At 46.6% G+C, this 27,076-nt stretch overlaps 1 protein-coding gene across 2 annotated transcripts in view; it reads left to right on the forward strand.

The window, feature by feature from the left end:
- Positions 1-817: 817 nt before the first annotated feature.
- Positions 818-27,076, forward strand: part of SLC22A23 (solute carrier family 22 member 23) — a 176,315-nt gene continuing 150,056 nt past the window's right edge. For both annotated transcript variants that reach the window (XM_054591959.1, XM_054591960.1), the window contains exon 1: positions 818-2,000. In XM_054591959.1, coding sequence (XP_054447934.1) covers positions 1,338-2,000 — 663 coding nt within the window. In that variant the 5' untranslated portion in view covers positions 818-1,337. The remainder of the gene's footprint in view (positions 2,001-27,076) is intronic.

Consider the following 27,076-nt stretch of genomic DNA (forward strand, 5'->3'; position numbering starts at 1 on the left):
CAGTCAGCGTTCAGCGTTCGAAAGGCTAATTCAAGATCTTAGGGAGGGGGTGGGGAATACCATCACCATTCACGTTTATGTATCTGTCACTTGTGTTGGCAACAAACCCTTCTAGCATCGTACTTCTCTATAGCATTCATTTGGGAGTGGGGAAGAAATGGCGATTTGGAAGTGGGTGCTGCAGTCGGTGGGGGGTGACCCGACGCTGCGGGTGACCGACGACCTGAAACTGGCAAATGCGTCTCCTTGACGCTACTCCGAGGACACAAAAGTCAACCCTATCTGCACCTCGAAAAAAGCTCGAGAGGGTGGCTCCCAAATCCTGGCGACCCTTGGGTTCGAAACCGGGAGTGGGGTGCCGGCAGCTGGGCTGCGGGCATCTCAGAGGCGAGCAGAGGTCACCGAGACCAGACGCATGCAGTGTGGGTGGGGGCACCGCTTGGAGACGCGAACACAAGCCTATTCACAGGCGGCCGGTGCAGGCCGACTCCTCCGGGATCCCCAGCCTACCCGCGCAAGCGGTTCCGCGCGACTTCTCCACCCCAGCCTCGCCAGGCGCAGGGGGTGGGGGTGGGGGGGACTGGCAAGGGGACCCTCGGGCTAGGCAGGCCCGGAGTATCCCGTTTCCCCCGCCCCCTCTCCCGTGGATCCCGCGGCGGCGGCGGCGAGTCCAACTGGAGGGGGCGCTCGCACCCCAGAGCCGGGCGCAGCAGGTGCCGCTGTTACCTCCACCTCCGCGGGGGGAGAGGGGGCGGGACGGTGGGGTTGCAGCGAAGGAGGAGGAGAGCCCCGGGAGGAGGGAAATCAGCTCGCGGAGCCAGAGAGCGCGGCCGGCTCGGCAGGTTGGGACCCAAGCTCACAGCTTCCGGAAGGCGCGGAGGTCGGATAAATACATCCCGGCGCCTAGGCACCAGCGAACACCGCTCGCGCCGCCCGCACCATACGCACAGCCGTCCGTAGGGCGCAGAGCCGGCCGGCAAGGTGCAGTGCCCGCTCCTCCTCCTCCCGGGGCCGGCGCGGAGCGGCGGAGAGCAGCGGGCTCGGCCCCCGGCGCCCGGGCCGCGGAGCCGATGAGCAGCGGCGGCTGAGGGCCCAGGCTGGCCTTTGCCTGCCGTCTGCCCGGCGCCCGAGCGGGGCCGCAGCGCCCAGGGCGCGGGGTCCGGGCTGGTGACATGGGGTCGGACTGACGCGCCCCGGGCGGCCAAGCGCTCTCTCTCGAGCCGCGGGCCCTGCTCGGAGGCGGCGGCGGGCGCCTGGCCCGGCGCGCTCTACTCAGGGCGCCCGCGGGAACCTCCGCCGCGCTCTATGCGCCTCTGTAAGCGCCGCGGGCCCGGGCCATGGCGATAGACCGGCGGCGCGAGGCGGCGGGCGGCGGGACCGGGAGGCAGCCACCCCTGGGCGAGGAGAACGGCTCTCTGCCGCCGGGGGACGCAGCGGCCTCGGTGCCCCTAGGGGGACGCGCGGGCCACGGCAGCGGCGGGGAGATCCAACCGCTGCCCTCCCCGCATCCCGCCGGCGGCGGTCCTCACCCGAGCTGCTGCTCCGCGGCAGCGGCCCCGAGCCTCTTGTTGCTGGACTACGACGGGTCGGTATTGCCCTTCCTCGGGGGCCTGGGCGGGGGCTACCAGAAGACCCTCGTGCTCCTCACCTGGATCCCCGCGCTATTCATCGGCTTCAGCCAGTTCTCAGACTCCTTCCTTTTGGACCAGCCGAACTTCTGGTGCCGGGAGGCCGGCAAAGGCGCCGAGCTGGCGGGAGTCACCGCCACTGGCCAGTGGGGAGCCGAGGACTTGGCCAACTGGACCAGCCCGCCGACCATCCCCTTCTCCACTGCCGCCTGGGGGGCCGCGGGCAACCTTAGCAACAGGAGCGGAGCGGACAGGGGTGACACTCCACCCCTACCGTCCCCTCCGGACAAGGGGGACAACACCTCTAACTGCGACTGCCACGCGTGGGACTATGGTATCCGCACAGGCCTCGTCCAAAACGTGGTCAGCAAGGTAAGGGCCTCGACCGCCCAGGCCCCCGTCTCCTTCTCTTGATCCTTTTCCCGTCCTAGGTTGCCTCCACCCTCCCTTCTGCCCCTCTCCTTACATACCAAGGTCTAAGCCCGAGCCAGCCCGGGGAGAAGTCACTAAAGTGATGCTAGCCTGTGTGTATAAGCATCTCGAATTGTCTTAATCGCGCCCCGTCCCCTAGACGAGATACGTTTACTTGGGTGTGAAGCGAGGGCTTTTTGCCACCCTCCGCAGTGACCCTGCCTCGCAACTCTAAGAGGGCACTAGCCTTTCCTAGTTTTCACTCAAACTCCTGTCCCAGTGCACATAGCAAAAGAGCGCCCCTCCACCTAAAAAGACTAGAGCTTCCTTCTCCCACTCTTCTAACTAGCATCCTCGTTAGGGCAGGGTGGCCTGTGGAGCGTAAGGCCTCTGACCTGAGGAAGCCTGCTCTGGAGGACCTGCCTCATTCAAGGTCTGAGGGCCGGTGCCAGGCCCAGGGCTCCGCTCTCCTGCCTGGCTAGTTGTCCCTGTGTCTCCCATAAAGAAATATCTATCCATAAGCATAATGCCCTATTCCCAGATACCTCAGCCTCCTCCTTCTTGCTTTGGAAACAGGCTAAATAAAACCAACTAAGGAACCAAAGATGTAGCCAGAGAAGCAAAGGGCTTTTGAAAATTCCCTTTTCCCCCTCCGTGGGCTCAGCCTGCTCCAAGATGGGCATATTTGGCTTTAGATTTTGCCACTCCGGTGTTCCCTCCAGTGATTTCTCAGAACTTAATAAACATCACTGGAGGGCGGGAAGGACGCTAAGAATGTTTTGGTGCCCCAGGACCACCTCTGCTGCCACATAGCAACTTCTTTTGTCTGAGACACTGAGACTCTGGTCAGCTTTAGCTGAACTTCCAACTTGCTCCCAGTCTAGGGGAGCGCCTTTAGCAGAGGTATTGTATTGTGTGGAATGGAACCAGAGTTTTTGGTGAGAGATGTGTGGCCAGCAAAAAAATGGAGAATGAGCAATGTTAGAAAATAAGTGCCCAAGACATCTATAATTCTCTGGATTTCTTAACATGCAAGAGATATCTTATGATGATTTGTCAAGCAGTTTGTGTTTTTTTTGCCCCTTCTGTGTTTTAAATAACTAATTTGTATTTCAGACCTTTTCCTCTTTTGGGCACTTCTGGGGAGAGTTTTAAATTATTTGTTTAAAAGTGAGACTGAAATTTAACAGTTTATGATCATCAGTGTGCATGTATTTTTTTCTTCCCAAACACATGTTAGTAAACAGTTGTAGCTCACAGATATGTAAGATGAAACTCTTACATCATCATAACCCTTGTTCTAATCTTGGCAAGAAGTGATCTGTCCTGTGGGAACTGTCTGGATTAGTTGTTAACTAGGGAACATCCTTCCAGTTTAGTTCACCATGACACCTCCCACCCCTGCCCCAACTCAGGCTGGTCTTCCCAAAAGTGTTTCTGTGACTCTGTTTCCCATTGATGGAGCGCTAAATATATATGTTTTTATATATATATATGTATATATATAAAAACATATATACATATATATATTTACCAGCATGGAAAAATTAAGAACAATGACTACAGTGACTATTTTAATACTCTGTATTTCTGTGAAAATAAGGATTTGACAACATTTTCAAATCCTTTAAGCCTATTTTTAAAGTAGAGGGGAACTAACATAGATCAAAGTAAATGTGGGTGGAGAGTGTTCTGTCCTGGGGTCAGAGGAGAGGCAAACTTAAAAGTTGGAAAGTGGGGTAGACTATCATTATCTTAGCTATAGAGACTCAGGAACAGCTATTCATACTCTGCAATGGATGATAAGAGAGAGCTAAAATCATTCTTGAAAGCAGACTATGGAAGCATATTGGAGAGCTGGAAAAATTTTCTAAATTAGCACTGGAGAGGGTCACAGATAGCACTAATGTGTGCAGTACGTTCGAGGGGTGCCAGATAAGTCACAGTTATGTATAGCTGACAAGGCAAGCCTAGGAAGAGAAGAGTTTGGGACAATAGTTAGAGACACATTTTCTTGTAAGATAAAGACTGGAAGGGACATATCGATTTTCACACACAAGTAAGATCTAAATAAAGGACAGTCCTTCCACAGTGTTGTTCCATAACAAATAAAAAGCGCTTAAAGCACATTTTGGCATGTATTAACGCAGACTTTCGCTTCTGTTGGCTGTGCACGTTGGATACTCTATCCGATTGGCAAATGTGGAATCTACTGGGTGCTGAATTCGAGGGGTCAGTTGTCTGTTAGCTTTGTAAGTAGAAGCAAAAGTGGAAGGTTTTTCTTCTGTCAGTGGATGAAAGTTCAGGGTCAGAGAAGTTGCCTTTTGTACCCTCTTCCCTGACATCACCCCACTTACAAATAGGCCTCACACAATGTCTTTATCATTAGACTTCCTTCAGCATATACGAGGGGCAGGGACTGAAAAAAAACCCAGAATTTATTTGTAAAAAATTGTGTATTTATTGTTACATGTTTAAACTTCAGTCACCTTTGAAGTACTCCCCATTTTATGCAATAAACCTATGGAGACTTTTTTTTCACTGCTCAAAACAGTTTTTGAGCTCATTAATTGCGATGCCTTTTAGGGCTTCTGCCCTGTTTTGTTTCACCTCTTCCACATCAGCAAAACATTTCTCTTTGAGGACCGTTTTTCACCCTAGGAACAAAAAAAAGTTGCTCAGGACACGATTGGATGAATAGGGTGGATGGGGCACAGGGATCAGGTCGTTTTTGGTCAAAAACTGCTGAACACTCAGTGCCCTGTGAATAGGTATACTTGTAAATCACCCATTTTTGAAATGAGCAAACGCATTGAAGGAGTCTTCAAGAAACTCTCACCAAAGCTGAAGCAGCCTCTCACAACAAGGCCAGCTGATACAGATGGGTTCTTAGATCACTCACCTAGTGGGGGAAGCCTGTATTACAAGGGGCCCGCCCTCCAGAAGATAATTCTGATTTTTGGGGGTTCCTCCTTCATATGTGCCCCTACAATATACACCATATTCTGTCCTTAGGTGTTAGATGGGGAGGGGGATACAGAAGAATAGGTAAGACTATATATTACTATATTTACACTATATTATAAATATATTGTTAATATATAATAAACATGTTAATATATATTATCCATATTGTATTATATATTGAAGAGTATATTATTTATGCTGTAATAGCACCTACACAGGCTAGTTAGAATCCCATGTTACTATAGTTAATAGGGATCTTCAGGCTGACGAGCCTCCCTCCCAGCCTAAATGAGCTCTGTGATGTGGATGTCCCTTCCTATCCTGGAACCTCCATTAGCCAGGCAGCCCACTCCATAGTTGTTCTTCCTTGCAGACAGGCATGTTTTCTGGTGACTATAAGGAGGGTAATCTCATGCCTATTTGTGCACTTTATTCCTCTGAATGATTCTTTTTCCTTCACGTAATACATGTTCAGATGTTTGAGGATGCCCAAGTATGTGGTTTCTCTCCTGGCTAAGAAATTGCCAGCTGCTTCAGCCATTTCCATACATGACAAAATTTGCTGTTACTGACTTCTCCACTTGACATGTGTCTCTTAAGCATGGCACCCAGAACACAACCTGGCAGGCCCCGTGTCTTCTAATCAGTAAGAGAAGAAAAGTGGACATTCTGCTTCCTTGAATGAAGCTTACAGTTGATGAGTTAAGTCTCTTAGTAGATACAATATGCTTCTAACTAGTATGTCAAGACTACAGTCACCAAACTTCTATGGGATTATGCTGTATCAGGGCTTTCTCAGCCTACGCTTGTGTGACGTGGTGCTCGATATATGTAGGGTTCATCTTAATAGTTTTGGGATATTAGATGGGATCCTTCTATTAGGATCTTTTTTTCTGTTTTTGCCTTGGTCCTTGATATTTGTTATCTGTTCCAGAATTCGTAGTGCCTTCAAAATAATAATAATAATAATAATAATAATAATAATAATATCAGCTTTCTTTTGTGCAGCTCTATAAAATTTTCAACATACTTTGACATATATTTCCTTTCATTAAGTATATTTAGTAATCTGCCCTGGCTGGTGTGGCGTCAGCCTGCAAACCAAAGGGCTGCCGGTTCGATTCCCAGTCAGGGCACATGCCTGGGTTGCAGGCCAGGTGAGAGAGGCAACCACACATTGACATTTCTCTCCCTCTCTTTCTCCCTTCCTTCTCCACTGTCTAAAAGTAAATAAATAAAATCTTAAGAAGAATATTTAGTAACCCAAGGCCAGTCTTAAACACTGAGCATTATCTTGGAGTTAAAATCAGTTGACATACACTCAGGTGGGCCAGGTGTTCTGTGCCTGAGCCCAGTGTTCAACTTTCTGATGACATTTAGCTTCATATTTTATTTCCCAGCCATGTTGAAAGATATTGTGAGTCTCTTCCTGAAAAGAAGAACCTAATAAATTCCTGCACAGTCACTTAGAAGGCAGCTCTGGGGGAACTGAGGCAGGGTGGGTCGGGAACCCTGTGCGCTTGACCTCCCTGACCCACACCAGCATTCCCTGTGCAGCCCAGGGATCAGGTTCTTCTGAGATTTTACTCAACGAGATTAAAAAAAAGAAAAAAACAAAACCAACTCCGCTGATTTAAGGTTATTTCTTGATAACTTGGATAGTTTATTTCACATTGTTCTGAGTGAATTCTTGTTGGATTCTAGTGCTCATCACTTCTGTGAAAAATGCCTAGAATTTTGCAAAAAAAAGTCAGCTAACCTTTCTAAGCTCCATGTTTTTGTTTTTGTTTTTTTCTGTATATCAAGTTTGGGATGCTTGTCTGTCTCCAGTCTTCTGATATTTCTTCTGTTCTCCATGAATTCCCAAAGATTACTGGTTTTTATCCTGTAAGGACACCCAAGAATTATTTAAATATCCTGAGAAGTAATTTGTATTCTTTTTCTGGTATTCAAGACTAGAAAGTGACTGAGTACAATTTTATTAAGGTTAAAAATAATTACAATTTCATTGCAATAGTAATATTTCTAAAAGACCCACTGTTACATCAGTCTAGTGGTGTTTTATTTACTTCATCTAGTATATACAACACAACAGTGAACATATTCATGCATATCTATTTTTAAAAGTTGAGTAATAAATAATGCATGCACATGGTAGAGAAAGCAGACAATAAAGTAGATGACATTTCTTGTCATCTCTGCCTCCAGTTTCCCTCTTCAGAAGCAAATGGTTACCAGTTTCTTACATATCCTTCCAGAAATATTCTAAGTATATTTTTATTTATATATTTCTCTCACAAACAATAAAATTATATATACTCTTCCATGCCCCCCTATTTTTGCCTATTTTGGATGGATGTATATTAGTACGTAGAGAGCCCCTAATTCTTTTCTGTGTCTGCACAGTATTGTATGACTGGGCCATGATTTATTTAATTAGTCACCTACTAGGGGGCATTTAGGTTGTTTCCAGTCTTTGCAATTACACAATACGTAATGAAATCTTGGCACAAATGAAATTTTTAGGAGTGGAGGGTCAAAGTGGGCTGCATTTTTATTTTGATAGATGTTGTCAAGGTGCTCTCTACAGAGATCTTAATACCAATTTGCACATCCATCAGTAATGTGTGAGGTTCTCTTCCTTCCCTGCACTTTTGTGCCAGAGAGTTAACCACACTTTTAAGTGTCTTCTAGTTGAATATGTGAGATTTTTATGTTTGGTTATTATTATGACTTGTATATCTTCTTAGGAGGAGGTTAAACATCTCCCTGGAATTGAGCTGTTGTGTTTCCTTGTCTTTGAACAGTCTCTGCATGTCCCTTGGCTTTATGTGTGTACATGTTGGGGGCGTGTTATTTTCTTACTAATTTATAGAAGTACTTCATGCATAAAGTTAAACTAACTCTTTTGGATATCTTGTAAATATTTTTTCCCTGGTTTGTTGTTTGTCTTTTGATTGTGTTTATGGTGCTTTTGTTAGGCAGAAACTTTTGGTTTGGATAGTGTCAAATGAATTAATCCTTTTTTTATTGTTTTTGGGTTTTGTGTTAGATTTAGGGCTCCCCTAATTCTGAAATATTAGGGTAAAAAACCATATTTTCTTCTAATAGTTTTATGATCTCAGTACTTCTTTAATTTGGTGTTGCAGGGATCAGTTTTGTTTTTATTGGGCTCTGAGGATAAATTGCTAGAAAGGGAAGTAAATACTAGGCCAGATGATATAACTAGCATTTCACACAGGCGTTCACTTGCTCATAACAATATCCCAAACTTTGACATTGTCAGTGGCCCTCACTGATGGAAAAACTGAAAGCTAATCTGTGTTAAGCATCTCTTTCCTCTCCTTTTAAAAGATAGCACTCGTCTGCATGCAGTGGGTCTCACCATCCCTTCATCTTCTTGTTAGTCATCTTCTGGACTAGCTTCAAAACATCTTTTTTAGTCTTTAGCATATTTTGCAAGGCTCAATTCATTTTGGCCATTAATCTAAGGTAGAATTAAATCAAAAGTTGATGTCATTTAAAAGCATGTTGAATGTCAGTCCTGGCTGGCATCACCATAAGCCAGCGACATGCTGGAGCCAGTCTCACCTCTACTAACCCTGCACCAATGCGCACATCTGTATCCAGCTGCACATTCAGGCACGGTATGTTGGTGCCTTGGAATGGGTCATGATGGGAGCATTTACACCATGGAAATTGGCACAACAAGGTTAATTTTTTTTCTTCAGAAAGCCAGTTGTTAAGCAATTATCATTCCACTGAGCTTGACCCTAGGCTACCACTTTCCTTTTTCTTTTTTAAGCCTTTTCTTCTCTCTTCTTTCTTTCATAGATAGTGACTGCCTATTCTGAGCTAAGCATTGTGTTATGTGTTGAGGATAGGTAGAAATAGATAGTTCAGTTCCCATAGAGCCTATAGACTAATGAGGGTGATACACCTTAACAAATTAAATAATAACCTTTTAATTACAAAGAGTTAAATGTGTGGAAAGACAGGGAAACGAGAGATTGGAAGAACCAGGCCTAGACTGACTGGTCTCTGAGTGAAGCCAACATCTGGGATGAGATCTGAGGTATGAAAGAGAGGCCAAAGAGGGGAGTGTGTGTGTGTGTGTGTGTGTGTGTATGTGTGGGTGTGGGGGGATGTGTTTTCCAGAGAGGAAAGAGAATCTTAAAGGGCCCTGTGGCATTCGGGAGCCTGGAATTGATAGGAGGCTATGTGGCTGGGAACACAGGGAGGGGGTGGCTTATAAGAACATAAGCCATGAGATGAACTCAGCCAGCAGAGGGGATGAATTGGGAAAGGAGGGCAGCGAGGGAGAGCATGTGGAATGAGAGGAGGCCCTAGGACCCAACGCTGTGCCTGCAATGGAGACTCGGTGCTCTGCAGGTAGGCCAAGGAGAAGGGGGAGGGCATTTGAGAGAGGGAGAGGCAGCCTGACTAAAGTTTCTGTGGAAAACCGGGCCTTTTTGTGCTGCTGAAAGGAGACCAGCTGGCCCAAGGTGTGGGAGGGGGTCCTGAAAAGGAGCTGTGGAAAATCACTTGGGAGCTGTAGGTCCAGGCCAGACTTCGGGCAAGTGGGACTGGAATCCATGCCCAGGCCTATTAATGGGAAACAGCCCTGGCCGCTGGAGTGTCCTAGTGTTTCCAATTGCCCTCCTGCTCAAAAGCAGAGGATGCCAATTAAATTTCCACAAGGCTGAAAGACCCTGATATGGGAAACCATTGGTCTAGAATTTACTTTCATTCAACCAGCTTTACCTTTGCCAAATGCCTAGTGTCCATAAAAGACCTCCCTGGTCACAGCTGACATATAATCTAGTCCAAACTCCTCAGTTTATAAATAAGAAGATTGAGGCTCGGAGCGGGGAGGGTCTTTGACTTGTCCAAAGCCACCAGAATTAGGATAAGAATCCAGTTTTCCAAACCCTGCAGGGCATACTTGCTTCTGTCCCCAAGTGGCCCCCAGCAGAGGAGAGGGCCAAGGAAGCACTAGCCAGGCTCTGGCTCATTCTCCTTGGGTTGTTCCTTTTAACTGGCCTAGCAGAGATGGTCTTCTGCCTGATGATGGTCATACGTCCCTCTATATCTTGGTTACCACAAGTTGAGGTGTAGAGTTGTTTATACTGTGTCTTTGTAGGGGTGAGCTTGTGCACACCACCCCTCTGGGCAGATTTCTCTAATCTCTGCTCCTTCTGCCTTCGTTTCCCACTTACCTGGAACTCCCTTTCCTCCTTCCTTTAGCCAGGCAGTTCCTGTTCATCCTTCAGATCAGCTCAGTCCCATCTGGTACTCCCAGCACCCAGCCGTCCCTTTGTCATAGCACTTACTGTACAGTGATCAGAATGGTGTCTGTCCATCCCCCACTGGAGGTGGGTCTTATTGGTATTTTGCCTACAGTGTCTTCACCAAAGGGTGTCTGAGCTCACCTGAACTTGACATTATGGGAAGAGTGGGGTTTTTAGTTTGGCAGGTGTGGGTTCAATTCTTGTCTGAGCTGCTCATGACCAACTTAACTTTGAGTGCTACAGGAACCTCATCAACAAAGTGGGTCATTGTTCATCTTATCTGGAAGGCTCGTCTGAGGCCAGAATGAGAACAGCTGGGGAGAACCTCCCTGTCAGGAGCCTGGCAAACAGGAGGCACCTGGGAAATCTCAGCTCCTTTTTCCTCCATCTGTGGGGTAAGGACTGGTTGAATAAGTCATCTGAGAAATGTTTCAATGGGGAGGAGCTGATAGGCCACATCTAGAAAAGTGATTATTCCTTGGGAGCTCTAAGGAGTCTGTCACCTTCCAAAACTGACCTGCAGGGGTTTGCCTAAAAGACTCTTTAAAGGGTTTGTTTTCAGAGCTCTAATCTGAGAACAAAACAGGTTACCAGCCACGGGGCTAAGAGAGGATCTGAAAAGGAAAGGACTTTCCTGAGGGGCCAAGGCTCTGAGGATGTGAGATCTCAACTGTTTAGAAGTTGGGTTAGCTGTGCCAGGTGAAAACCGATCAGAGGGAAAGTGAAATTTTAGAGTTGATGGTGTAAGAGCAGAGATCAGAGAGCGAACTTCAGGGCCAGGCACCCCATTGTAGAGCTTCCCTGTCCCACCTGGAGTGTTAGTCTTGCTGAGTTTTTGTGGCAGAGTGTTGACTTGGACCTCAGTAGTCCACAGACTTTCATCTTCAGTGAGTTGGGGTTTAGTAGTTTTATCCTTTCATTTGCTCAGTGTTTACTCAATGCTGGTCATTATCCATAGGCATACTCCCTCCCAACAGTGACCTGCAGATTGCCAAAGCCTACATTTCTAGGAAAACGGGGCAGTGGTTATAGATTGATTAACGTCCAGGCCACCCATTTGCATAGGATTATACCCCATCCAGCCTCTCTTCTTATGACTCTTGGTTGCAAGTAAAGAAAAATGAATTTCAAATTACATTAACAAAATGGAAAATAAATTTATTGGGATGATGGCTCAGGGATCCTATGCTGGGACCTGAGACCAGAAAATGTGTGGGTGGGGGGCATCTTTCCGGAGCCCTGCTGCCACCATCATCCTGTTAGAAGCCACATCTGCTCTCATCCCTTTTTCCAGAAGTCGGCTTCTTTCCCCCTCCAGACGGGCTTTATGCTTTTGCTCACCTGGTCCCTGGTCAGGCAATGGCCAGCAAAGAGGCCAGTATTCCTCTGTCCATCTCCAGGTTCCTGGACATGCATCTGATATCCAGCTTGGGCTGGGGTGGGGAAAGGCAGATTTCAGAGCAGTGGGTTGAGGTACAAAGGGCTGTGTGTGTATGGAGGGAGGGAGGGCTCCTTCAAACCATGTGATGGAGCTATTCTTCACTGGGCTCTAAGGGGCTTAGGGTCTTTATGGAGTTAATCAAGAATAATTGACTGTTGATGGTTTGACCATTAAATGCTTTTAACAAAGTACTCTTTTTCTTTCCAAGGACTCAGAATGTAGCTTACCTGGCTGCTTAAGCTTAGTATGGAATTGGCCAGAATACCCCTCATGAGGTTTATTTTCTGGAAATAGTTATAGGTGGCCTCAGTTATTAGCTTCAGATCACTGAGGGAGCTTGGAACAAGCCCTTCGGCAGTCACTGAAACAGTTTCGCAAATTCACTTCCACCCCTGCCCCACACAGGTTTCCGAACCTTTCTTTCATTCGGGACCAGCTGCGTAGCTTGTGGGACCCAGTGCAAAATGAAAATGCAGAGCCCTTTGTTCTAAAATTGTCACAAAGATCAAGACAGTGACAGCCTAGCATTAAGCCAGATGTGGGGCCCCCATGAACTAGGCCCTGCTTCTGGTGGTCTCCAGCCTGTCCACAAAGCTGGTTGTCCCTGCTACAGAGCTGAGCAAGGGTTCCTCGAGCTTGCCAAGTTTTCTTTCCTACATGTCAATACCTTTTCCTGCTTCTCCAGTCTTTGTTGTGTTTTGTACCTTTCTAGATTTCTCATAGTAAGAGTGACGTGTAACTTTTACCGGCCTGTTTTTCTCAGGAAACATTATCACAAAGGCCTAACCAATTTTGTTTTGGATGTTTAGTCAGATCGAAGGAGCCAGGGCACCTTCTTAGATTTGAAAATGCTGCTCCAGAAACGAGACAGTTGGTTTACTTATCTGAGCAGTGAACCAAAGAGCTGAGTCATAGGAGCGTGTGGTAAAGCATGTTAAGTCATTAGGAATGCTAGTTAAGTGTTCATCGGCCTTTTTTTTTTTTAAATAGGAAGGAGGGTCAGTCCTTTACATAATTTAATTCTACTAGGTAACAGTCACACTTTATTGTATAGTGTTATTTAAAGAATAAATGCAAAGGAGATGATGCTGGCGTAAAACAGCCAGAAGCATCCCAATGCTCATATTAAATTATGGATGGGCTATGCACCCAGCATCGTAATTTGCACTACAGCGTGTTTCCTCTCAGATTAGATTAAAGGCTGTTTTTTCTGGGTATTTAAAAGATGCTTTACAAATTAGGCACCCTGACTGTTACATACTGAGGAACCCCACTGTTCTCAAACGGATGGATATGAGTACTTATGGTTAACACAAAGGTTTTTTTGTCCTACTTAAAAATTTTAAATTGTGATAAAATACATATAGCACAAAATTTACCATCTTAACCATTTTTAATTGTACAGTTTAGTGGCATTAAGTACACTCACACTGTTTGCAAGTATCACCCCTATCCATCCACAGAACTTTTTCATCTTCCTGAACTGAAACTCTGCTCTCCCCATGCTCCACTCCCCTAGCCCCTGGTGGCCACTATTCTACTTTCTGTTTCTGTGCATTTGCTACTCTAGGAACCTGATGTAAGTATATTATACAGTATTTATTCCTTTATGTCTGGCTTATTTTACTAGGCATAATGTCCTCCAAGTTCATCGTCCATGTTGTAGCCCATGTCAGAATTTCCTTCCTTTTTAAGGTGGAATAATATTCCATTGTATGCATAAACCACATTTTGTTCATTCATTCATTCATCGGTGGACACCTTTTGGCTAGTGTGAATAATGCTGCTATGAACATAGCATTATCTTACTTTTTAAGGACAACTATGTACAACCCCTTACCCCTTGTCTCCGCTGTCAGAGGTGATTTCTGCAGCTACCTGGGTAGTACCTGATCCTGGGTAGTACCTGATCCTGGGTACTATCTGCTCTGCGACAGACCTTCTGCCCTGCCCTGGGTAGGTGACACAGATGGATAGAAGACCATCTCAGCCCCGCGGAAGGAGCTAGTGGTGTAGCCAAGACATTTGGAAAATGGAGGATGGATATCAGGGCAGTGTGGGACTAACTGGGATGAGAGTGTGCGGGGTTGGGAGCTGAGGTGTGGGCAGAGCCGGTACACAACCTCAGGAGTGCCCCCCATCAGTCGGGCCAGGGTCAGGGTGCTGTGAGCTGGCTATAAGTAGGGCTGGGTTAGCACAACCCTACAAGCTAAGGAGAGAGGCCTCAGAAGGAACCAACCCTGCTGACACCTTGATTTCAGACTCCCAGCCTCCAGAAGTGTGAGAAGATAAATGTCTGTGGTACATGCTTCAGCAGCCCCAGCGGACTGATACGCCTGGGAGCTACCTTAAGAGGCTGAGTGACTGAGGATCCGTGCAGGAGACTGGGAGGAGAAGAGTGGCCTCGAGGCAGAAGGAAAATCATGAGAAAGCAGCACTGCCCTATCCTAAGAAGAGAGTGCGGAAGACTGACCAGTCCCTGCCAAGGCTGCACAGAGGCCACCTGGAATTGCAGAAGCAGTCCTGAGGGACCTGGCATCAGGCCAGCCTGGACACCTCCCGAGGCACGGGACCATGTGGCCCAGCAAAGCAGGGACACTGGGCACAGCTTGTGCTCTCATGGAGACAGATAGGCGGAGACAGAGACGGCAGCGGCTGCTTCCCCTGCACAATCGTGAGGGGCTTGTCAAGGCGGTTTTCCAGGAGGCCCAGACTAACCTGTGTGCTGTGGGCCCCGAGGGGTGGGGGGTTCTGGAGAGGGAGGGGCTGTGGTTTCTGCTGCTCCTGTCCTGAGAACACAGCATGGCCAGGCTCCACGCCCTCGAGCACACACAAACCCATGGCTGAAGCACTTCCCTCCAGGGTCTCTTCTGTCACCTGTGGGTTTAGAAACCTCAGACGCCTCATAGTCTCCTGGGTGAAACATCAAACTGGCTGGACCTGTGGAGTTGGGTCCCATGCCCTCCTCCAGATCCCTGCCCCTCTGCACCTGCCCCCTGATCACATTTGATAGCTCCTTAGCAGATGAGGCCCTTTCTCAGTCCTTTACAATCCTGTCTCTGCCCCACATGGTCTCTGTGTCAGGCTGGCCTGATGCCAGGTCCCTCAGGACTGCTTCCGCAATTCCAGGTGGCCTCTGTGCAGCCTTGGCAGGGACTGGTCAGTCCTCCGCACTCTCTTCTTAGGACAGGGCAGTGCTGCTTTCTCTTGATTTTCCTTCTGCCTCGAGGCCACTCTTCTCCTCCCAGTCTCCTGCATGGATCCTCAGTCACTCAGCCTCTTAAGGTAGCTCCCAGGCGTATCAGTCCGCTGGGGCTGCCAAAATAAGCGCCACAGACATTTATCTTCTCACGCTTCTGGAGGCTGGGAGCCTGAGATCAAGGTGTCATTAGGGTTGGTTCCTTCTGAGGCCTCCCTCCTTGGTTTGTAGATGGCTGTCTTCTCCTAGTGTCCTCATACGGTCTTCCCTCCTTGTGTATCTGTGTCCAAATCTCTTCTTATAAGGACACCAGTCATACTGGATTAGGGCCCTCCCCGATGGCCTCATTTTACGTCTATTATCTCTGTAAAGAACATTCTGAGGTACTAGGTTTCAGCTCTTCAATATAGAGGGGGGTGTGTGTGTGGCAGGGTTGGGGGGACAATTCAATCCTCAGTTCCAAGCACACGCCCTGAGTATAGCAGCCCCAGGTCTTTATCTGTAACCCGGATATTTCCTCAAAGCCCTATACCTGTGTATTTGGGTACCTGCTGGACTGGGCCGCTAATCTGGCTTCTGATTTTATCCACCCCCATTCCCCTCCTTAAATTTCAGTGGTTTGGTCCTAAGTAGCTGAGTGGCTCTTTTAACTCTCCTGCTTCAAATACGTTTGTGGCTCTCTATAGCGTTTTGGATGAAGTCGGACCTGCTTGATGGATTTTCAAGGTCCCTCATGATGGGTACCGTGCTTGCCTCCTCTGCAGCTGTTCCCATCCCTCCTACACAGGAACCCTGTGCTTCAACCCCAGGTCAGTTCTCAACACTTGACCTTTGCCTGTAGTGTTCCTTCGGCCCAGAATCCACCTCTCCTTCCTGTCAATTTATCACCTTCCTCAGGTCTTTCCTGACTCCCTGTTCCTCTACTTCAGGCCCCCATCTCTGCTTTCTTGGCCCACATACATATCTTCAGGACTTGGATCTAGTAGGTGCTCAATGAACTAGAACAGTGTAAGGCAAAGAGGTGATGAAGGAGCTGCGACTCTCTTCTGAGTAAGGGAAGTTGATTTAATTCTGGGACAATAAGAATAGGAAGAAGAGGACAGATTTGTAAGGCAACTCAGACCTAAAGTCAAATTATATAGCTATTGAAGATTGAGAAGAGTGATGTAATTTATCTGAAATAGCAACTAATCAAACTTGAAATCATACTGGGCTATGGAGTATATTGCCTTTAAGCCACTGTTTTTCAGAGCTTTAAGTCATAAATCTATTTCTTCTATTGGAAGCTCCATTTTGAAGGGGTGGGTCTGAATATAGGATTGGGAACAAGAGTGGTGGTGTCTGTAGCACCAAGAGTCACTTGGGGAACTTTTGGAAATATCTATGGGGCCCAGACACAGTTGTTTAAAAAAAAGTTCTCTTTCCATGCAGTACAATATTTCCCGCAGGGCACATTTGTTGCCTGGAAACATTTTTGGCTGTCACAGCGTTGCAGTGGGGTGTGGTTTGCTACTGGCTTCTAGTGAGCAGAGACTGGGGTGCTGCTAAACATCCTATAATGTAAAGAGTAATCCAGCGCAAAATGTTGAATGCCAAGTATGAATAATCTTGGTCTAGGCTAATATAAAAGTCCATTGTATTCTCTAACCGCTCCCAAGAGCTGGCCAGAGGTCAGCCTGGGAGACATTGGCTCCCCTGTAGCCCACAGTGGGAGGCGTGGGTGGGCAGGCTCAGGAGCTGCACAAAGGTGGTTCATCATGCTGGGAATCACAACTCAGGGTCCCCTCGCCCTCTGTGAAGAAGTGGTTTGCTAAGCATATTAACAGTGTAAACCAACTGTTAGCAGGCACATTTAGTCTACCTAGGGAAGCCCATTATGAAAGCTGCCTTAGGATATTTACATACAAATGAATGTTGTTAATGACCACATCACTCATTAAAGGAGGTCCTTTGAACCTCTGCTTAGAATAATGCTTGATTACTTGAAAAGGAAACATTTATTTGACCTAAAAGGTATTTATGTTCAAAATGTCTCTAATTCAGACTAGGCTTTTCCATAATCAGTTCCCACTAAGGTGGTGTGGTAGTGTTTTCAACAGCTGGGAATGAAAAGTACCCCAGGAGACAGACACCAGGAGTTAAGAGACCAGAACCAAACATAAGCAGTATTTATCTTTGCCGAGTAACAGATCAGGGTTGACTGCCCTCTTGGGCACAGGCCTAAGCGTGACCTCTCCGATGACGACACGTGCACCTCTGACGGTAGGCTTTCCAGGTGGTGGCCGGGGCTGCTGGCGAGGCGCCCCCTCTGCTAACCCAAGCCGACATCCCCATTTAGATGTTCACAGCACCGGCTGCCTGTGCCGTGAACTCCTTTGTACTTCTGTTTTGAGGGTTTGTGCTGACATTGTTGCTGTCCCCTAGTAAAAGCTATCAAGGGCTATAGATGGTGAGACTTAGCTGAGTGTTCTGATCTGGCACTCAGAGATGACTTTCGAGTAGAAGGTAAAGATGCTTCGACTAGTGGTCATCAGTGAGAGGTAGTGGAATTGAAGAAGGTGATGCATCTTTGTAGGGGCCTGTCCACAGCCTGGTAGTTTCTAAGTGTATTATGTGGTGAGCCGTCAAACTTCTTCATTCCAGCGTAGGGTTTTTGATTATTTAGTTTTAATAGGAGATTTATTTTTAATCTTTTTCTCTAAGTCTCATAAGAAGCAACTTTTCAAAAATGGGTATCATCAAGGTTATGAGGGTGTGTGTTTTAATTGTTGTCTGTTTTAGTGTGTCTGCTGATAACATTTTTGAATGGAATCGAACTGTGGTTCAAGCTGTGGTTTCTCTACTTAATTAATTTTTCATCTGCCATATTGTTTTACCCCATTTAAAACTCTAGTTCTTTTTGACAGATTCTTAGTTAAGCCACTAAAGGGGAAGCAAAACTACTACCTGGGTTATGAATCTCATTTCCAACAGCCACTTTTGGGAAACCTAAATAACTTCAAATAAGCAGAATGTTACCAGGGACTTTAAAGACTCATCGTTTATCACAGTGAGAATAGGTTTTTAAGTCTCTAAAAGGCCTTTTTCTTCTTAAGCATGGGCAGGTGATGACGCACAGCAATCTTTCTTTGCTGACCTGTTTGAATTTGTATAGCAAATGTAGTGGCATAATCTCATATAGTAGTTAAAAATTTATGCAGGGGAAACATCATAGAAGAAAAGTATAGAGCAGTACGTAATGTTCAGATGTTTACTGAGCAGATACTATGTGCAAAACACTGTGTTGGGAGCCTCAGGGGAGAAGGAGCCTAAGAGTTGTTCCTTGAAGAACGGGTGGTTCTGGTAGACAGAAGTGGGCTGAAAGGGAGCCTTCTGGGTAGAGGGAAGCATTGAGCCAAAGAATGGAGATGGGAAGGGCAGGGTTTGAATCGGGAATAACTAGGATGTAGGTCTTTTGATGGGAAAGAGGAAGCATTTGTTTCAGTTAGGAAGGGAGAATGTCTGGTATTGTGAAGGGTTTGAAAGCTGGGGGTGGTCAGTTAAGATGAAGTCTGCTACAAATAGCTGAAAATCTCAAATCAAGTGGAGTGAAAAATACACAGAAATACTTATGACATTTCTGGAAGCCCAGAGATAGGATAGGTTCTAGTCCACAGTCCTTTTTGTCTCTCTCCTCGGCCTTCCTCAGCATTGGCTCATTCTAACGCTGTGTTGGGCAGCTTGGGCCCTCCTAACACAGCCACAGACTGGGAGTCTTAAGCCACAGAAATTTATTCTTACAGTTCTGGAAGGTGAAAATCCAAGATCAGGGTGTCAGCTGGGTTGATTTCTTCTCAGGCTTCTCTCCTTGGCTTGCGATAGCTCCCTTCTCCCTATGTCCTCACATCAACTTCCGTGTGTGTGTGTGTGTGTGTGTGTGTGTGTGTGTGTGTGTCCTAATTTTATAAGGGCATTAATCATATTGTGTTGGGGCCTACCCTAATGATCACATTTTAACTTAATTACCCCTTTAAAGGCCATATCACCAAATACAGTCATATTCTCAGGTGCTGGGGATTTTGAGGGTCTGCCCATAACAAACACTGAGTTCTTTGTAGTCGCAAAGTGGCTTCCCCTGGTGGGTTATTTGCTGCCCCTGCCCCCTGACTTAGAGAAGAGGGCATGAAAAAGGGAACAACGATCTTCTCCTTTCCCTTGGAGTGTGAATCCTCTCTTATCTGCACCACTTCAGGTTGAATGCCAGTCCCTGACCAACAGCCCTCACCATGAGATGCCATGTGTGCATCAGAGATGAGGCACCTTCCTCCAAGTCACATGAGGTGCAGGCGGCCTGCACAAAACTGGGTTCCCAGAGGAATGGTATAGGGGAAGCGAGGTGCTGTAAGTCATCATCATAGCCCACTGCTCTCTGCCAAGAAGTCCAGACTTTCCCTGGTAGGTGATGGAAAATACTGAAAGCTTTTGAGCAAGGTTGTGGCAACATGTCTCAGGTACCCTTTATATCCCAGCTGTGCTGGCTGCTGTAAGCAGTCTGCTTATTTCCCCCTCGCAGTGGCCCAGCCATGCAGTCCTGTTACCAGCATCTGACGGGTGAGGAAACAGACTAAGAAGCTAAGAAGTTGGCTGGGGACATACTGTTAATAACTGGTGAAATCAACATTCTAGAACGTATTGCCCCAGCTCCAAAATCTATGCTCTTTCCATAATACAAGCTTCCACATTTTCAGATGATGAAACTGGCTCTGGTGGAGGAGATAAGGGGATGGTACTTAGTGCTAGGAGAGAATGGAAAGGGCTTTGCAGGAGTCCATTCTATTGATACTGAAGTCCTGGGCCATGCGGTGGTGGCGACATAAAATAGACCATACTCAGATGTAAGGAGGCGGGAGGGCAAGAAGCATCAAAGAAGTCCTAAGCCGCCCCAGGCCGCTCTCCTGGTGTCTGGTGGTTGCTGCAGTCCTTGGTTTTCCTGGGCTTCTAGATGCATCACCCCAGTCCTGAGGCCCACAGCTTCACATGGCCTTCTCCCAGTGTGTCTTCCTGTCCACCCTAATGACCTCATTTTACCTTAATTACCACTGTAAAGATCCTATCTCCAAATGCTGTCACATTCTAAAGCACCAAGGGTTAGGACTTCACCACCTCTTGTTGGGGGGACATAACTCAGCCCACACCAGAGTTGTTTCAGGGAGAAGGGAGAAGGTTCAGATGGCTAGAACACAGGCAATTCTGCCCTTCTCACCAGTTTAGCAAGAAGAGGGCTTTCCACCCCATTTTGTCTGTTGTAAAATTATGGGTCCTCAAGTGAAGGTGGCTGAAATGGTTGGAATCCAGGTGGTGACAGAAGGGAGCAGGTAAATAGAAGAGGTGTCTGTGAACGGGGTGGGGGAGTGCCTGTGGGCAAGCTTCACTGGAGCGAAGGGGGTACAGAGGAGGGGGAAGCAGGGAGGGAGGAGGAGGGAGGCTGTGGCAGTTCGGGGGGCTGAACACCTTAGGTACATCAAAGCAGAATCCTGACAACACCCCTCCTGAGGAGTGGGCCACCCTCTGGCCTACTCACAGTGAAGCTAGAGTTCAGAGAGATTATGTAAGTGACATGGCTAATGTGACACAGCTAAGCCAGGTGGCAGAGGCAGCCTGAATTTAGTTCTTACTGGTGCACCAGTGCCTCTGGGAGGGGCTTCCAGGGCCTGCGCTGCCTGGAGCTCCTTACCAGCAGGATCACAGTGCTGGTTTCTCTGCTTCCTTCCCATGCAGACGTGTAAGCCAAGGGTAGAGGACTGTTTTGTTTGCTTTTGATACAGTTACAACAACGCTCTGGTTTTAAACTGTCATAGGGCCCATAACCATATCGGTCAAGAACCTCAGGCCTTGAAATAACAACTGTGTGAGTTGTTCATTCTCTGTTCTGAGCTCTGGGCCTAGATATCTACTTCTGAAAATGCAGGAGAGTGAGATGCCTTCACCCCTGAGGTGAATCCATTTATTTGGGACCTTCCATCAGGGACTTGTCCATACTGCTGGCTTCGCTTTCCCCTTTGCCTCCTGCCACCAGAGGGCCAGTGGAAGAAGAGACTGGATTATTTCTGCCTCATCTTTAGGAACCCATTTAAAACAATTTCTCAGATTTTTAAAAATGGAGGTAAAATTAACATACAGGTAAATACACATCTGTATTATAAGTGTATAGTTTAGTGGCTTTTGACTCATAGTATACCCGTTAATCGCCACCTAAAGTAAGATGCAGAATTTCACTCACCCTGGTAAATTCCCTCAAGCCCATCTCCCGTCCTCCTACCCCACAGGCAACCAATGCTTTTATCTTTGTCACTATACCTTAGTTATGCCTAGTTCAGAATGTTCTATAAATGGGATCATGCAGTGTGTAGACCTTTGTGTCTGCTTACTTTCACCCAGCACCATCTTTGAAGTTTGCCCATGTTACTGTAAATCAACAGCTGTTCCTTTTTGTTGCTCAGTAGTATTCCATTGTGTGTGTATACCACATTTTGTTTACCTATTTACCTGCTATGGACATTTGGGTTGTTTCTTGTTTGTGACTATGATGCATAGATTGCCATGAATATTATAATCTGAATTCTGTAAATACGTTCTACCTCTTATTTCTTTCAAATTCTAATATTTAAAAGTTGATTGACAAGATCAGAGCAGCTAGTGAAAAATCCTGACTTTTTTTATCATCTAGGTGAGCTCCCTTCTTTATCTTTTCTTTTTGGGAGTAGGAAACAGGAGGGGCAGGGTGCGTGTCGGGGAGGAGGCTGCCCTTTTTAAGGGGCAGGAACCTAGTACCTGTTTCCCTGGCCCCACAGCTTCAGTGGACCCCTCCCAGCGTGGATGAGTAGGCCCTAGGAATGGCGGTGGTGACAGGAATATATGTGTGGGCAGGGAGAAGCCACACCTGGGAATGGTGTTGCCAGTCAGCTGCTGTCCTGTCACCCAAGGGGAGTTAACCAGGTGTTCCGATGTTTCATCCTGTCTCCAGTAAACAGGTGAGCGGCTTTGAGCAGCCAGCACTCCTGCCTGTAGCCACATCCTGCCATGTGGGATCTTTGAGGAGAACCTCCTCCTCCTTTCTTTCTTTAAGAAGACCTGAGTCAGCCTTGTGAGGGCAGGCAGCTCAAGGGTTAAAGGACTTGGAGCAAAACTCCAGACAAAAACAGATGGAGCCTCTCCTATCGCTCAGCCTGCAGCTGAATGCAGAGAGCAGCACAGCCCAGTTCCTAGAGGCCCAAGCAAGGGGGCTTCTCTTCTTATGGAACCTGCCCTGCAGGATCCTGTTTGCCCCCTGCACTGGGTTCAGGGAGGAGTGAGAGGAGTGATTCTGAACGGGAAGGAGTGAGTGTGAGGAGAGTCAGCCCTCCCATTTCCTTACCTCCCATCCAAAAACCTTACAGGAAGCAATGCAATGCAGTCAGACATTCCTCACCATTTTTAAATATGTGAAAGATGTGGCTTTTTAACCAGATTTTCTCGTTTCTCTGTGTTTATGAATCACTTGGCATTTTGTCAGGAAGTGTGTTTGTGCTCATTTGTGCTCATGCACACACATCATCCCAAGTTGAACTGTGTTTCTTTTAAAGCCAGGTGGGCAGCTGGTGGTGGACTTTTATTGAGACAACAGTATGAAGATGGGAGGCCCCAAAATGTTCAAAATAAATGATACATTTATCATGATGGCTGTTGAAACTACTGAGCCAGAGAATAAATACGGGAGGTGACTTTACCAAAAGTTCTCCCAACACTGAGGTATTCAGTGTTGTGCGCAGTAGTTGCTCACAGCAGCAGAAACGCTTTGTTCCTCTAGATTTTGTTAAAGTAGTCACGAGGTTTGAAAAAAGACATTTTAAAAACAATTTTCAGTGTAGGCTTTTTCACAGTCTCCCAGTCAACTGCACGCCCAGCACGGAGTGTTCTGGGGAAGCCAGGGTGCCTTCAGCAGAGGCCAGGGCCCTCTCGCAGGCAGGTGCCTCTCCGACAGGTCCAGGAGCAGAGGGGGAGCGTGCAGCCCACTGTACAGGACCCTGATCTGAATCCCAGCGTTGCCCTGTTACCACTGTGAAAGCTCTTGGGACCTAATTTGTGAGTTGGAGATGATACTTGTGGCATAATCCCATGGACATGAAATGGTCGATGTGCAGGTTCCTTCTCAGCAGATAGTGTGCTTTGAGACATACGTGTAAGCTGAGTCCTTGTCTGCAATCATGTAGACAACTACTATGCCTCGTGCAGCTAACCGCAATTTTCTGACCATTAACTTTAGACCTTTAAAACAAGAAGTATGGGAGTTTACAGGACGCAATTAAGATCAGCCCTGGCAGTGTCTTTGTGGCTTGTGGCCAGCCAGCTGAGCCATGGACATGCGTGGCTGCTCTGTTTTCTCACTTTCAGAACCCTTCTTCTTTTAGCCAGGTATTGCACCCAGCTATTCAACATCCCCTTATTTGGCCATATTTCCTAGGGGCCCTAAAATGCCCTTTCTCAAAATTCCCTCTTTCTAGCCCCACTTTCTAAAACATCTGGGCAACTAATCTCACCTAAGCGGGTAAAGCAGTTCACACCAGGGTATGACAGGGACTGACAGGGATAATCCTCCTTTGGGGTTCATCAGTAGGCCAAAGAGGCCTATTGATCAATAGCCTGCAACTATAGATGGTATATTTTTATGTTCTGACAGCAGCAGTAACAAGCAGACGCCAAAATAAGGTTTCATTTCAGTTAACACTTTAATTCTATTTAAAAGTTGTTTTTGATAAAATCTCAACTCTGTAGCATGGTATGCAAGGGCCCTGCAGGATCTGCCCCCTGCTTGTCTCCACCCTCCCATCCAACTCAGTGTCTGGCCCCAGTGCACGTCTCCTCCCCGCTCCACAATTCTAGTCTCTTCCAGTGCAAGGAACTGTCTTCTCACCACTCAATGCCCAGGCCTCACCAAGGCTTGAAAATCAGAAGAGAAAGTCACAACTAAAGTGGAACTAAAACAGAACCTTAGGCCCTTCTGAGTTCTCACGGCCCAACATATACATCTACTATCACAGACCTTTATTTCTCAGTATTGTCAGTTACTCATGGCCTGTTTTCTACACTTACATTCTGACCTCAAGAGCAAAGACAGTACTTTCTGCATTGCTACTTCCCTGGGGCCTGGTATTCAGTGGTGACCAAATAGTCATTAAATACTGAAGCTGTGCCGTTCTCTACAACATGTGAATGAGGTCCCAGTGGCCTGGACCAGGATGCTGGCTGTTGGCTAGTGACGCAGAGGGAGAAAACCATTTTGCAGGAAGACAGAACTTGGGATCACCTGCATTGACCATTGTGTGAAGTTGGGGCCACAGGTTGAAGGAGAAGGTGACCAAGTGAGGTAGGAAGTTACGGTTACTCTTCCTTTTTTGTGAACAATGTCCCTTGTACTCTTCTGCTCAGAGGCAACTCTGAGAAGACAGGATGTCTCATTGCAAGGAATAGTCTCCCCAGTAGAGAGAAGATGCTGTACAAAGAGGTCTGGACTTTGGAAAAGATTTTCTTGAGATTATGTTCCATTAGACTGAGAATACACAGGATGGAAGTGGTTGCTCCAATACTTTCTGCTAAGATATTAATTTGGGGTTCTCTTTAAAGTGGTATGCCACCGTTTTTAAGGTAAATGGAACACCACCTTGTCCGTATCCCCCCGTCCACTTCTTGGGTTTGTCATTTGGTAGAATTGGAATAGCATTGAACCATTCAAGCTAAGCCTTAGAGATACACTTTTTTATTGTGATAAACTATACATAAAATAAAACTTACCACTCTAACCATTTTTAAGTATACAGTTCTGTTGCATTAAGTACATTTACAGTGTTGTATATGCATCACCACCATCCATCTCCAGAACTTTCTCATCTTCCCAAACTGAAAAAAGTCCCCTTTACACACTGACTCCTCACTTCCCCTCAGGCCCTGGCGACCATCGTTCTATCTCTATGAATTCAACTTCTCTAGGTCCTTCACATCAGTGGAACCGTGCAGTATTTGGCCTTTTGTGTCTGGCTTATTTTTCTTAACATAATGTTGTCAAGGTTCATTCATGCTGTAGCATGTCTCAAAATTTCTTTGTTTTTTTAAGGCTGAATAATATTCCATAGTATGTACATACTACATTTTGTTTATCCGTTTATCCGTTAATGGACCCTTGGGTTGCTTTTACTTTTTGGCTGTTGTGAACAATGATGCTGTGAAAATGGCTGTACAAATATCTGCTCTTGTCCATGTTCTCACTTCTCTTGGATATATAGACTACTTTTTAATGAGAGAGATAGTGTAGTTTCCAACACTATGTAAGTGCCACTAAGCTTGGGCCAACTGACCTGTGAGAGAAGTGAGGACTTGCATTGCAGTTACATTTCTTTTCAAGGAGGCTGAATTTTACATAGTGATTGCTTTTTGTTGTGGTTGACCTTTTGCATGTTATTTCCTAGAGTATTTGATATGTTACTAACTAGCCATTATAATCTCTTGTTAAGACAGAGGAAAATAGTTATCATTGTTATTTTTCTCTGATCAAAGGCAGAAAAAAATTCCTTCACTTCCTTTGACTACCCTTTGATACTCAGGAGTGGCACCCCTTCTGCCCTCATGCAGATTGCCAGGGGTGACAGGACTCAAGAAATTGTCATGTGTTATAATTTGCTTTGTGATCATACTCGTATATTAAGTCATGAAGGGTAAACAAAATATACCTGGCAACAGCTCTCACGTTCTGGAGGGAAAAGAAAAAGGCCTTTTAAAGTGTGCATAGTGGGGAGATGGTTTCCAAGGTCAAATAGGTTTGGGACGTACATGTGCAGAGTCCCATTTTCAGGATTCATGACACCCAGTAACAAAGTACAGGCACCTAGAAATCCTGCTTTGAGTGAATGCCTCCACTGTGATTTGACCTGTTTGTCCCATTGTGAGATGAACACCTATTGGTGCCCTTTCCATCTGCTGCCCGGAGAACACATTTCCCTTGCTGACTTGGAAGTGAATGTGCCTTAAAAGCACAGCCACACAGGGCACAGTCCAGTTGAAGGGTTTTGTGTATGGACCATTCATTTTATCTTGTCTTTTGCTTATTTGCCTTAGAGAGAGGAGAAATGCCTGATGGGAGAACTGGCCGTCCTATGAAAAGCTTTGTAAAGTCTGTTCTGATGAACCAGTGGTTAGTGGGGAGCATGATTTCGGATTGTCTGTGGATAGAGTTCAGGTGCCCTGGCTTAGCTAAGCAAGGCCAAGCCCATGGAATCATAAACACTGACTGCAGTTAATGTTGTACTATAGCAGAAGGACCACGGTTTTCAAAAAAATCATCAGTAGCAGAAAAACTGTTTATCATGTTCCTGTAAGGGGCTTCCCCGCTGGTTCCTAACTGCTGTGATTCCTAATCCATCAGCAGAAGGAGGACGTCTTCTCTGGAGCTAGTCGTCTGAGGCCTGCCACCAGTACAAAGTCCTGGATCGTTCTCCAGCCTGGAGGGTGGCGGGCAGTGCCGCAGAGCTGGAGGACTGCTTTGAGACTACCTGAGGACCCCAACTTAGTGACGTTGCAGCTACTTTGGCTTTAAAGGGTCCCTGCCCTCCTCTCTCTGTCTCTTCTTGCTGAGGTTCAAATTGTGTAGTATATTCTCCATTTCCATTCCCCACACATCTGGCCAGGCCCTCTGTAGGTTCTCGGGGTCTGTCCTCAGGAGAATTGCTTCACAGTGGCGAGCAGTACTCTTCAGGGAGATGGTTCTGGCTTTGGCTTAAGGATAATTTTGAGTTTTATTTGAGGAAATACCTTGGTGAACTGTTAGTTAACATATTCCCCAGGATGTCAGAGGCACCCAGAATGGAAGGTGAGGCCCTGTCCTTGCTCAGCTCCCTGGGACTCAGCCACCCTTCTCCCTCTCCTGTCCCTGGGGGCTGCACCTGCACACTTGTGCCCTCTGCAGAAGCAAACTGCATAGTCACATTTTGCTGTTTCGTTGCCAGTTAGGCACAGTGTTTTTAGGAGATTAATAGTTACTCAAGGAAAAAAAATTAAAAACACCCTCTTAGGTATAGGAGTATTGTTAGCTTTTGAGAACCAGCCTACTTTTTTTTTTTTTTTTTCCATTTTG

Source organism: Pteronotus mesoamericanus, unplaced genomic scaffold, assembly GCF_021234165.1.
Source record: "Pteronotus mesoamericanus isolate MK-2021 breed Mesoamerican mustached bat unplaced genomic scaffold, CSHL_Meso_final scaffold_31, whole genome shotgun sequence".
In the NCBI taxonomy this organism is placed as follows: Eukaryota; Metazoa; Chordata; class Mammalia; order Chiroptera; family Mormoopidae; genus Pteronotus; species Pteronotus mesoamericanus.